Source organism: Cryptotermes secundus, unplaced genomic scaffold (assembly GCF_002891405.2).
Source record: "Cryptotermes secundus unplaced genomic scaffold, Csec_1.0 scaffold1228, whole genome shotgun sequence".
In the NCBI taxonomy this organism is placed as follows: Eukaryota; Metazoa; Arthropoda; class Insecta; order Blattodea; family Kalotermitidae; genus Cryptotermes; species Cryptotermes secundus.
The window spans coordinates 367080-379202 of NW_019745102.1; the positions used below are offsets into that span (position 1 = coordinate 367080).

Consider the following 12123-nt stretch of genomic DNA (forward strand, 5'->3'; position numbering starts at 1 on the left):
CTGTGTGTGACAGGCATGACAGGGCTATATGTATTGTGATGTGACAACTGAAAGCTGGCATAGGGGAACAAGAAGGGGCATCCATTGGTAGGTAGCGGCATGGTAAACACATTTCGAAAGCAGTGAATCGACATGCAACATATGGAAGTGGCATTTCCTTTGCGGTCAACACCAAGGCTATGTAACAAGGACAAGTTAGTCATTTAGAGGTCGGAGTCAACAGTTAACAGTCTTGAGTTTGCAAGTGAGCAATGGCAGTCTGCAGTTGACCATGAGGAATCTCCATTGTTAGCAGCCACTACATAGCAATGACAAGTGGTGACAGAATATCAAACAGAAGACTTTGTTTGTTGTGCATTTTCAGTTATTTGTAGAGTGTGTAAATTAGTGAGACGATTACAATCATTTGTATAGTTTGGAGTTACAGGTCTCCCATAAATCCAGTTGTCAGTCCAAACCCTGTGCCTGTTCACTCATGCATGAGAGTATGTTCATATACCTACTTCCACTTTGTTGCTCGTACCATTCTGTCATGTTTTGTATTCTTTAAGTGGTCCATGCATTTGGCTCAGCCAACTGACCACTGCATTTTTTTAAGTGGTAATACCATTACGGCAAGTTAAAATGTGGTTGCCATCACCAAGTACCACAAGCTTTAAAATCCCATTTGCCCTCATGACAGAATTTATTGGTCATTGATTGCATACATCTGTTGCTGATCTGCAAATAGCCATACTTAATTCATCCTTATGTCTTATTTTACATAAGGGTGTTGAGATGAGTGGTCATGTAGCAGAGGTGACAGAGGAAAGAGGGGTGTACAAATCTGTGATACAAAAATTGACAGAAGAAGACCACGATGACCCAGATTTAGATGGCAGAGTAGTATTAAAATGAAGAGTCTTTATCTTCTGGCATATAATGCTGTGTAGTCCATTGAAGGTCAACCAGGCTGTGCTTGGTGCCTGCTTCATGCTGGTTTGTTGCTTGGTTTAATCTTCAACCCTGAAGGTGGAGGTGACATGCTCCTCTGTAACATCACTTGACTTCCAGTGGAGTACACAGACTTGTAACCCAGAAGATAGAACACTTCGTACACTGCTGTGAGAACTTGTACTTTTCTACATACTCATGTGTGCACTCTCTCACACATTCATTCACTCTCATGCTTACCTGTGTGTTCATTCACATGCTCATGCACTCACTCACATGTGCACTTACATGCTAACACACACATATGCCATAGCGATCCCTCAAGGCAATTGTATATCATTGAGAAAGGGATGTTCCATAGCAATTGCAACTCCAAACCCAAATGTAGCATGTAATTACTGTATGAGATGAACAGAGGGATGGTGCGTGCCCTGAGACATGTATGAAGATGCATCCCCTCACTTTCAAGAGCTGTGATTTAGAAGCAACACCGTTAAAAGAGGAAGATGGTATGGCTATCCCTGTAACAGGCTGTGAAGGCCTATAGGGTTGTGAGACGTCGAGGATGCTACGTTTTCTCTAGACAGTCGGGTCACAGATGACGGTGAGGTTGACAGCCTTATGCGCCGGCCCCCCTTTCCCCCCCCCCCCCAGGAAGATAACTGGTACTAATTTCTGTTAGAGGCTGAGTCGACCCCAGAGCCATAGTGCTGCTGGAAGGATTAGGTAAACTGAAAAATTCCAATAGCCTCATCGGGAATCAAATCCTTGACCTTCCAGCTTGTAGCACTTACCACATGCCTCTGGAAGCACACAACATACCTTGATATTTGCCTAGGGATTACCTTTCAAAAATTTAATATAATTTGTGCCAGTTGTCAATTAGCTTATTTGAATTTGTGCCACATCTGTGTCTCCTCTAGGTTTGTCCGGCTTCTCGACCAGAGCCGAACGAGATAACGGAGGGGGACCTGAATTCGTGGTACAAGTCGGATTGGCTCTCAAGTAATCTCCGAACTGTCATCAGTGGGATCAAAGTGGTGCCAGAGCCGGCCGTTGTATATGACAGTTCTGACAGTGAGTGAAGGCAGATACCTTTATCTTCTTCTAACATCATTACTATTGTATGGGTTGATGGACAAAAAGTCTCCTGTGTTTGCTTTCTTCCTACAGTCTTTTCTTTTTTATTTGTAGTTGGCTCAAGGTTCCATTACCTACCTAAACCATCATGTTCTTGCTCATCCAATCAGTCTTCTTGCCTTAAATTTGAATTATAATGCCCTTCTGGGCATTCTTGTTCTGTCCATTCCATTTACATGGATAAACCATTGTAATTATACCTCTTCTGACTTTATGTAATCTTATTCTGTGAGGGACAGAATTAGAATTTTGAAAGAAAAGTGGAAACATATGATTCCCTTCCCAGTATCCTTATTCTGTCCATTCTTTCTACATGGCCAAACTATTATATTCATTTCTGTTCCTACACTTTTAACAAATTTTGAACTTCCCTTTCTCTAAGGGACAGAATAAGAAAGGAAATTTTGAGGAAGAAATTTAAATATATTCAGAAGAAACTGAGTCTGTAAGTGACATACATTCATAGATTTTAAGTAACATTTCTAAAAAGGAAGGAATAGTTCATACGTCTGTCATTTCTGTTCAGAAGATTTGGATTGTATTCTTTGATCAGTTTTCATGCCCACAGTTTGTCATGTTTCATTTACATATTTATTTATGGTATGTTTAACAGCATTGTGTAGTGTTGAATGGTAGGATGGTTAGTAAATAATGAATTTGGGAGGATGTGAAACAGATTGGTTATGGCTTAAGTGTGCATTCTACAGTAAAGTTTCCCTTGTGCTTAATTATCATGCTGTGAAGATGGTATGGGGGGAGTAATGCTATGCTTCATGCACACTTGACATAGATGATGGTGAGTGGTCACTTTCACATTCTGACATGTCACAGATACCCATGGACCAATAGAGGCTGTATGTATCATATGCATGTGTCTGCAGGTGAAATAGAGTGGGAAACATCAGAAGTCGAGGGAGATATTTCGGAACTAGCGGCCAGTAGTAGCATGGTTGGTGGAACGAGTTCAGTGCTGATGCTGGAAGGAACGTCAGTGCCAGCACTTGACATCAACTCGTCATATGGTGAGAACAGTCTGGCACTCACTGTCCCACAGAGGGATGTGGTGGTGGTATCTTCGCCAGACAGTGAGTACACGGTGTTACTCCTGCATGGTGTCCCAAGTTGAATTAGGACAGACAGACATGCACTTCACTAGTAGGATTCTGAAGAATGAGCACTTGTCTTTCAGAACCCTGATGTGCCACACCCCTGCATTGTGGACAGGTTGCATTCTTGAAAATGTGTTGACATCATGAAATCCCATAATGCAAAGCATATTTTTCCTGTGACTCCAATGTTATAAGTGGAGATGTGTAAGGTAGGATAAAGGTAAAGTTGTCCCTATGCTTAGCTAATTAAGCAATATGGCATGAATGTGTATGAGGGTGTGGTTGTATAGATCCATGTTTTCTTGACCTCAGCACTAGTTAGAGGTGACTTGTCAGCTTCACACCCCAAGCGCTTTATTCCCAGGGTAAGAGCCCCTGTTACCCGTTTCATAGGAGACTGCATGGGCCCCAGAGCCGATTTGGACTTCGTGGAGAAGAGAAAATTCTTGTCCCTAGCAGGGCTCAAGAGGACAAGTGTTTCTGTCCATGGTTGTAATAAAGCCACACCTTTCTATCCATCAGAAGCAGTATTTTTCCTTTGGCGCTGCAGCCCAAATTTTGGCCTTGGCCTACGTCCATGAAGCTCTCCATTTTACTTTGTTTTACCATGCCTTAAGCATTCAGTAGGACTCCTTGGGCACATGAACAGCTCATCTCAAGACAAACACAGAAAAAGGCGCATGCACACACACACACACACACACACAAAAACACAAACACAAACACTAAACGGTGATTGGTCAAGTGACATTTGAACCCACAATCAGAAGTAGTAGGTACAGAAAAATAAACTTGAAATGACCTTCAAAATTTCCTTTTTCCAGACATCTTAAGTAAGAGTATTATGTGACTCGGCCTGAAGTTGAAACAGAACAGAAGCCACACTACTGGCCAGCCATCACTCTGCATCACTGACACATCCTTTTGCAGTCTGATTATTTAACAAACAACAATTTATTTAAAAGAAATTTAGGCTAATTTTGTTTTGCAGTTTTTATTTTAGAAAATTAATATTTATCCAGAATTTTCTTAAGGCCAAAATTCCATACCCCCAGACATCCACAATAGGGGTGTAAGAACTGTCATCATGGATGCTTAGCACCTCATAGCTTAGATGAAGGTTGTTTTGTTTTCTTTATTGATAACTTTATTACATTCCACCAACATATTGATTCCATGGTTGTGTATTAGAGGTAACAGAGAAGGGTCCTTGTATGTCTCACTGACTGACACAGCTCTGACAGTTGAACCAGAAGTCCATCATTGAACATGATTCTGGGTCAGTTCAGCCTATGTACCATCACCTCACTGTGTTTTGTTATGATCTATTTGAATATTATCCCTGTGTCACCTCAGTTTTCCTGGTGATTGAAGACTGTCATCATATAGGAGGTGATTGGTCAACCTCAGGGCCATAATGCGGCTGCTATATAGTCTAGTAGGAGTTTACGTACGTTTTGAAGGAACATTCTGCCCCCATCTTGTTTCCCCCAACAGAATTTACATGTCAGTCAGTTATTATAACCTTCCTGATCTTTACACTTTGTTTTGAAAACCTTGCCCATATCCTTTTGAAATATCTTAATGGTGATTTGAACACTTTTAGACTAAAGACTAAGTGTTTAATCCACTGTGTCTGCAATAGGTCCACGTGAAAACGGAGCTGCTCTACCCTCCATACAGCGGCACCTGGCTGTACTGGCTGGAACTGAGGTGGTACCTGCTAGCACTAGCAGTGGCAGCAGTGCAGGCATGTAGCAGTGGCATTTCCCTCTCTTCAATTGTCTGTAATCATTTTAATACCTCCAGTAACACACACTGCTATAATGAATTACACTGACTGTGCTTATACTGCTGAGCAGTGCTGTAGTGGCACTGATGAATGTACTTATCAGCTAGTAGGTGAAGCACCATGCGATGTCCACATGGAAGCTTTCCAATTGTTGAAAATAAAATGGTAAAGCTATCCCTGTAAGAGGCTATGGAGGCCCATAAGGTTGTGAGACATCAAAGCTCCCACATTTTTCTAGACAGTGGGCTCACAGATGGTGGTGAGGTCATCACCCTTACACGCCGACTACCGTAACCCCCAGGAAGATTCCTGGTGCTCATTTCTGTTAGAGGCTGAGTCAACCTCAGGGCCATAATGCGGCTGGAAGGATTAGGTCAATTGAAAAAAAAATCCAGTGACCTCATCGGGACTTGAACCCGTGACATTCCTGCTTGTAGCACAGTGCCTGAACCAACTATGCTACTGTGTGCCCCCTTTTCACACATTCTTGTGTTAGCTAAGTGATTAATTCAACAAGAAGCATTACATTTGCAGAAGAAATTCAGCAGTCTGGGCTGGTGTAGTGTACCTAGAACTGGCAACATCCGAATTCTTCACCCACCTTTATTAACAGTATGGCAGTATGTAGTAGTTGAAGCATGAAGGCATGCATTCGTTGTTAATTCAGGTCTGGTCATCATATACAGTGAAACCCTGATCTAAAGTTTGTCTGGGGGACAAGCTTTCTGTACTGCAAATGGGGATTTTGGAAAACAGCCTAAAATGGTTCTTAGTTAAATGAAGAATATAGCTCTGAACTTTGTTCATTTGATAAAATTGATTTCTTCATTTTTTCACAGTGTCTACATGCTAACTTTCCTCTTCAAGAAATGATGCTTTCTGTAGAATTATATTACATAATGATAATAGAGTCAGCACAAAACTTTCTGCAATTTCATTTCATGACACTGTTGAATTCCTTTCAACTTCCTGAGTGTATGTCACTGTCCCATTTACTGTTCATTTCTTTCTCTTCACTGTCATGGCCATTCGTTACCTCAAAACCAAATCCAGAAATAAACAGTGATACTCTGCACATAGTGTTATGGCAGGGACCACAGAAAATTTGCCTTAAATGTGGGAAGATGTAAAATATCAGTCCATTAAATCAGGGTTTAACTGCACTTGATTTCTTACTAAAATGACAACAGATAAGCGCTTCCCTATGTTTGGCGCTGGGGTTACGCTAAGTAATCTGTTATTACATATTCTTATACACCGTAGCACCCAACACTTTAATTCATACCACACAAATCCTAGCAGTGATACCATTGTTGCCACAGTCCCAGTGGAGGAAATAACTTGGCTTGGACTTGGACCCATGCACTTGGCAGCAAAATTAACAATTCTGCTGGGACTGTCTCTCCTGCACAAGCACCTTTTGCCTTTACCAGTTTTTCTTCTACAATACTGTTCTGGGGAAACGGTGTGACCCAGTGTTATGACCTCATTGTTGCATAGTCCCTGTGCTGTTATGATTCATTGTTCTCACATCCCATTTCCTTTCACACAGAGGAAGTAATGGGAAATATGGTGGCTTGGACTTGACCCCATGCATGTTTTAAAGTGTCTTAAACCTCCCCATGGAGGTTCTCTACCCTCATGACACATTTGGTCGAAATAGGTGCAAGAGGGTGGAAATGTTCAAGGAGAAAACAAGCAGGTTCATGCTCTTCTTTGGCAACATTAAGTAATGCAAGAATCATCATAAAGTTGGGGTCTGTGCTCTTGCATTCTGTATTTAAATGAACTTTGTTGAAAACTCTTAGAGATGTACTTAACAGTTGGAAGAATTGATCTGTAATGAAGTTTCTGTATTTTCAGGCCCAAGCGTTAGCCAACCTGCTCTACCCGACGTCCCCCAGCACCTGGCAGTCCTTGCCGGTACCGAGATAGTTCCTGCTACCAGTACCGGTCTCTCTGGTGCATCAACAACAGACCTGAGTGTAGTGCCGGGCTACCACTACATGCCTAATGCTGTACCAGTAACAGTGCATGGAGCACATAACCAGATCGCCCTGGCACCACACAACTCCTCCGAGGTCGTGCCAGCTTCATCTGGATCTCGGAAGGGATTGCTCAAACCCAGAAGACATGTTACGGTATTTTGCATTTGTTTATATTTTAGAAGCAATTTAACATGGTTTTGGGTCATTTAGAAGGAACCAGGATCCGGGTAGCGTAGTTGGTATAGCGACTGGCTACAGGCTGGACAATTAATGGGTCAGAGTTCAAGTCCCAATAGGGTCAAAAATTTTCTCCACATCATCCAGGCCAAACCTGGGATCCACCCAACCTCCTATCAAATGGGTACCAGGAGCTCTTTCCTCATGGGTAAAGCAGCCGGGGGGTGAATCTGACCACTCACCACCAGCTAGTGCCAAGGCCAAGAATGTGGATCTGTACATCCACTGCCCCATATGCCTTCGTGCTGTAGTGCTTAATTAGTTAAGCACTGGAGCAACTTTACCTTACCTTTGGGTCATGTAGAAGATGTCCTTGGCATGCTCCAGGTTTTTTAAAACTCTTGATAATGTCTTTATTTTTAGTCAGACATCATTTCTGTAATCTTAAGAGCAAAATTCAAAATTGTATATGCAAACCTCATTGTGATGTCACATATATTGTGGCATATAGACCCATTGGTAAGCAGTGAATCTGTAAACATCAGCTGTTGCTAGGTAATGTCTGCAACATGCACGCAACAAAAGAAGTCCAGCGTTTTCAGTGTGGTCCACAGTGCGACAGTTGCTGTGCAGCAGCTCAGTAAACAAACTTCAACAATAGAGAGATTGTATTCTGTGAGCCATGAGTTCGGAGTGATAGGGACAGTCAGTCATAAGCTGGAAGAGCAAATTGAAATGGGGAACGCAGGAGGGTTCAGCAGTTGAGATTACAAGGACGAGAATGGCGCGTGAATTGTGTGGATCAAATACAGATTAGGGCAGAGAAGCACAGAGTGATTGAAGATAAGAAGCCTTCATAGTGATTTGAATTGATATTGTCTGTGTTGAGATCCGTTGCTAGGAGGCGACTAGTTAAGATAGAGAATCCTAGTGCGTGGGCAACTTCATTGTGCAAATCAGCAATAGCGCTCGCTGTATTTAAGTGTGATTAAGAGAGGTTGTAAAGAAAGTGATACTAAATGCAATCATCCGAACTAGAACCTGTCATTTCATCACCAGCCTACACGTGCTGGTCCCTGTGCTTAATTAATTAAGCACTGCGCCATGAAGGCATGTGGGGGAATGGATGTGTGGATCCACGTATTCTTGGCCTCTGCAGTAGTTGGAGGTGAGTATTCAGCTTCACACGCCAGCCACTTTACTCCCTGAGAGAAAGAGCCTGTGGTACTCATTGGGTAGAAGGCTGGGTGGGTCCCAGAACTCGTCTGGGTGAAGTGGAAAACAGAAAGGACTCACCCCTACAGGGACTCTGGCTCAAACCCCTCGGTCATCCTGCCCCTAGCCAGTTGCTATACTGACTGCGCTGTCCTGGCTCCATAAGTTGCCTGTGAGAAATGAAAATACATTTTGCCATAGTATAAGTACATTTTGTTCCCATGCTTATGTACCTACCGTTTTCACCATATTGCATGCTGCATGGAAATATCACTTATATATGAACTTACAAAGGAGCTTGTTGAATGGCGGAAACATGTGGGGATTATTGTTTGTTTAGCATTTGTTCTCTTCTGTTTGGAAATAGTAGGCTTTAATGGAAAACTGGGTGGCCCAATGTTTCTAGACACGTGCAGTAAAAAGAATTCCTCTTGAACAGCTAGAACTGTGCGTTGGTTATGACACTTCAGAATGTGTGTGTGTGTACTTTGTTCCAGCCTGGTCCACCTAGCAGCCCAGAGATAGTAGAAATGAACGAAAGCATAATATCCCTACTCCTGAAGCTTCATTCCCTACTCTCTGGGGCTCCAGACAGCTATAACCCTGATGAATCTTCCAGTAATAATAGTGCTAATCAGTCACCTGACAGTCGAATAGGGGATGGGCCACATTTCATAGGAATGCTGCTTCGACGGATATCAGCCCTGGACCCACTATGCAAGTAAGTGCTCATTGCTTTGGTTTAATACTAAAATTGGATCAGTGAAGTCATATACTTTAAATGCTACCAATATAATGAATTCATTGCCACATGCGCACAAGACCATGCTATAGCTCAGGTAGCTCAGTGATGGCTTCTTGAGCTGCTACAGCTGTCACTTTGTTGAAATTAAAATTCTCTCTACCTCTGTTATCTTCTTCTTAGTGCCTTTGCAGCGAAAAGTTGCAGAACAGCACTTATTAGCTTCACAGTGTGTATATTTGTCTGCTATGTCTACACATGGGAATATTGAGAAGTACTGAACGCATTTTCATTAAGTTTGATATCGGGGTGTTGGGCTAAAATTTGTTGGCACATTTCAGTTTTCCTTAAATTTAAACATCAATAATATATATCTTAGAAGAAGACATACATTCGTTCCTGCACATATCTTGCACAAAATTTGTTAAATATTTCTCAGAGTGAAAAATGTTTGGAGAAAAGTTGTGGAGAGAAATGAAACATACATTTTATACCATTACACTTTTTCTGTAATGCTGGTGGTTTTCAAGATGATAAAACAGAAGTTCTCTAATGTCCCAGAATTCATACATTACGTACAAGTTTTGTAACCTTTTCTTTCTCCCCGTTCGAGAATAAACTTCATCACGGGTCACTCTGATCTCAGGCAGGCAATTAACAGGTAAGAGCCACTTTGCTAAAATTTTCTCAGGCAGTCCTGATGATGGAGACCAAAGAGGTCTGAAACATTGGTTTTTAGTTCAACGTTGACATGGCTGATCACTCAAGAAAAATTTAGCGCATGTTTCTTACATAAGAGCAGATATCATAAAATGTAACAGAGTGCAGTGCAGGTGATTATACTATTGTACTGTTTTTCAGAGATGATGTAAAACAGACTCGGTGTCGTCTGTGGCCTCAGGCGAAGGTACATGATGATGAAGACCAAAGACAAAAAGATGCAAAAGAGAAAGAGAGGAAACAGAGAGCAAAGGAAAGGCAGCAGAAGGTTATGGAACAGTTTGCTTCCCAGCAGAAAATATTTCTGGATAACATTCAGGAAAAAGGTACTGTGCCACCCAAACCAGCAATTGTATCCATGTGTATTTTCATGGGAGGCTTGTTTACATGAGTGCTGAGATGCTAGTGGGAATGGCCAACTTTTATTCAACTGCGCCACACAGATACCTTTCTGAGCCCTATGTTGTGTGACAAAGTACTGTACCCATAAATTAAAAAAAAAACACATTGGCAAGAAAAGCAAATATATCACTGGGAGGAAAGAACATTTCTTTTCATTATAAATAATCTGTCATGTTATAACTGGGTGTGCTTTCTGAGATGCGTGTCTGTCTCTTGCAGATGACGAAGATTTGGCAGGAATGGACTGCACTGAGGAGCAGCGGCCCACGTTATCAGCCAGTATGCCAAAGTACCAGTGTGTGATATGTGGTCAGTTGACGCATAGTACCGCAGCAGAACCAATGGGTGTTGTGGTACTACTGCAAGTGAGTGTCACAAATGCTAGTAATATAGATTGTGATTCTGTGTGCTCTGACGCCATACAATTTCATAGGAGGGTACCACCATTTCAGAGGAACATGCTGCCTCCATCTTCAGGGTAAGAGTAAGATATGGCAATCTGGGCTGTGATACTGTGTAGTATGGTAGCTGGTTATCATCATTTCAGAAAAATCTGTTGCTACCATCTTCAAGGTTATGATGCCATGTAGTCTGATATTTGGTTTCCAGCTTTGCAGAGGAATGTTCTGCTACTGTCTTCAGGGCAGAAGTAAGATTGTGGCCTCCTGGGTTTTTACGCTGTGTAACTTCATAGGTTCTTACCAGTATTTTGAAGGGACATTCTGCCTCCTTAAGGGTAGTAGTCATCTACCAGACTACAGCATCATATCATGATATACAGGGTGAATCGTATATAACTGGCCCGATGAATTTGCTTATAATTCCGCAGGTGATGCATGTAAACACTCACAATTACGACATAATAATCCGGGAGCCGTGCTGAGTCGAATGGTGTGTGCATGATCCGGCAAGTGGCAGCCCTTATGCTGCAAGGTCAAGGACAATCCCGAGACATGTCTGCAGTGCGCAGGCGACAGTCATGGAGTACACTGTTGAATAGCGAGTGTTTCTCATGCGCATGTACTGGGTGACAGGCTCGATTGCGAACACACAATTGGAATTCAAGAGGAAGTTTGGAGTTCGCAAGAAGCCAGCAAATTCAGCTATACAGTCCTTGGTTCAGAAATTGGAAAGGACAGCTCATTTTGTCAGGCCGGTTCTATATGAATCACCCTGTAGAATACAGTGACATAAATCGTCACTGCTGTGAGTCACATCCTTATGGGCTTCCTGGAATTTGGGCCCCAATATTTTATGTGTTATTACTCTCCTGAGATGAACCTAATAGGAGAGGTGATTGAAAGGGATGAAATGGAAGAGATGTCACAGAGCCCCACATTGAAGATCTGCAATTAAAAATTGTTTCAAAGCCATGTGAAAGAGCTTAATCTGTTGGAAACTTCATGTAGTGTGAAGCGTTTGTAATGAAAAGAAACTGAATGCTAACTGACTTACACTTCTGTGTGAAAACGTTGTACCCCTCAGGGCAAAGCGAAAGGAAACCAACACCAAAACAGTGTTACTAGTTGTAAAATGGCAATTTTTGTGGCTATGATAGTATATTTGTACATGTATATATTTAAATTTAATATAAACAGGAAACCGAGGATTTCAGCATTATTTCAGCATAAAACTACTGAGAAAAGACTTGCTGCCCATTTGCACCATTGTTGCCTGAGTGCATAACCTCAGTAACTTTAAAAGTTCTGCAGAGCTAGTTTAATTTGTACTAAGATACCAAACTTGACAGGATAACAGTATGCACTACGCAGCACTGCTATCTGTAGATAAGCCATGAAATTTCTTTTTCAAAGGTGAGCCCTGCATTACAGATTCAAGCACATCTTTCACTATTTATTGTTTCCATGTTTTGTCCCTCTGTGTAACTGCTACCATTTCTTACTA

The 12123-nt window shown here is 41.9% G+C and overlaps 1 protein-coding gene across 1 annotated transcript in view; it reads left to right on the plus strand.

Moving 5' to 3' along the window:
• LOC111875026 (E3 ubiquitin-protein ligase Ubr3) overlaps window positions 1-12123 on the plus strand; it is a gene marked incomplete in the record, with an annotated part of 109374 nt that overhangs the window by 81570 nt on the left and 15681 nt on the right. The window contains 7 exon segments of the mRNA XM_033755694.1: window positions 1865-2010; window positions 2955-3158; window positions 4828-4932; window positions 6838-7115; window positions 8852-9075; window positions 9958-10142; window positions 10438-10583. Of these exon segments, the coding sequence (XP_033611585.1) occupies window positions 1865-2010; window positions 2955-3158; window positions 4828-4932; window positions 6838-7115; window positions 8852-9075; window positions 9958-10142; window positions 10438-10583 (1288 nt within the window).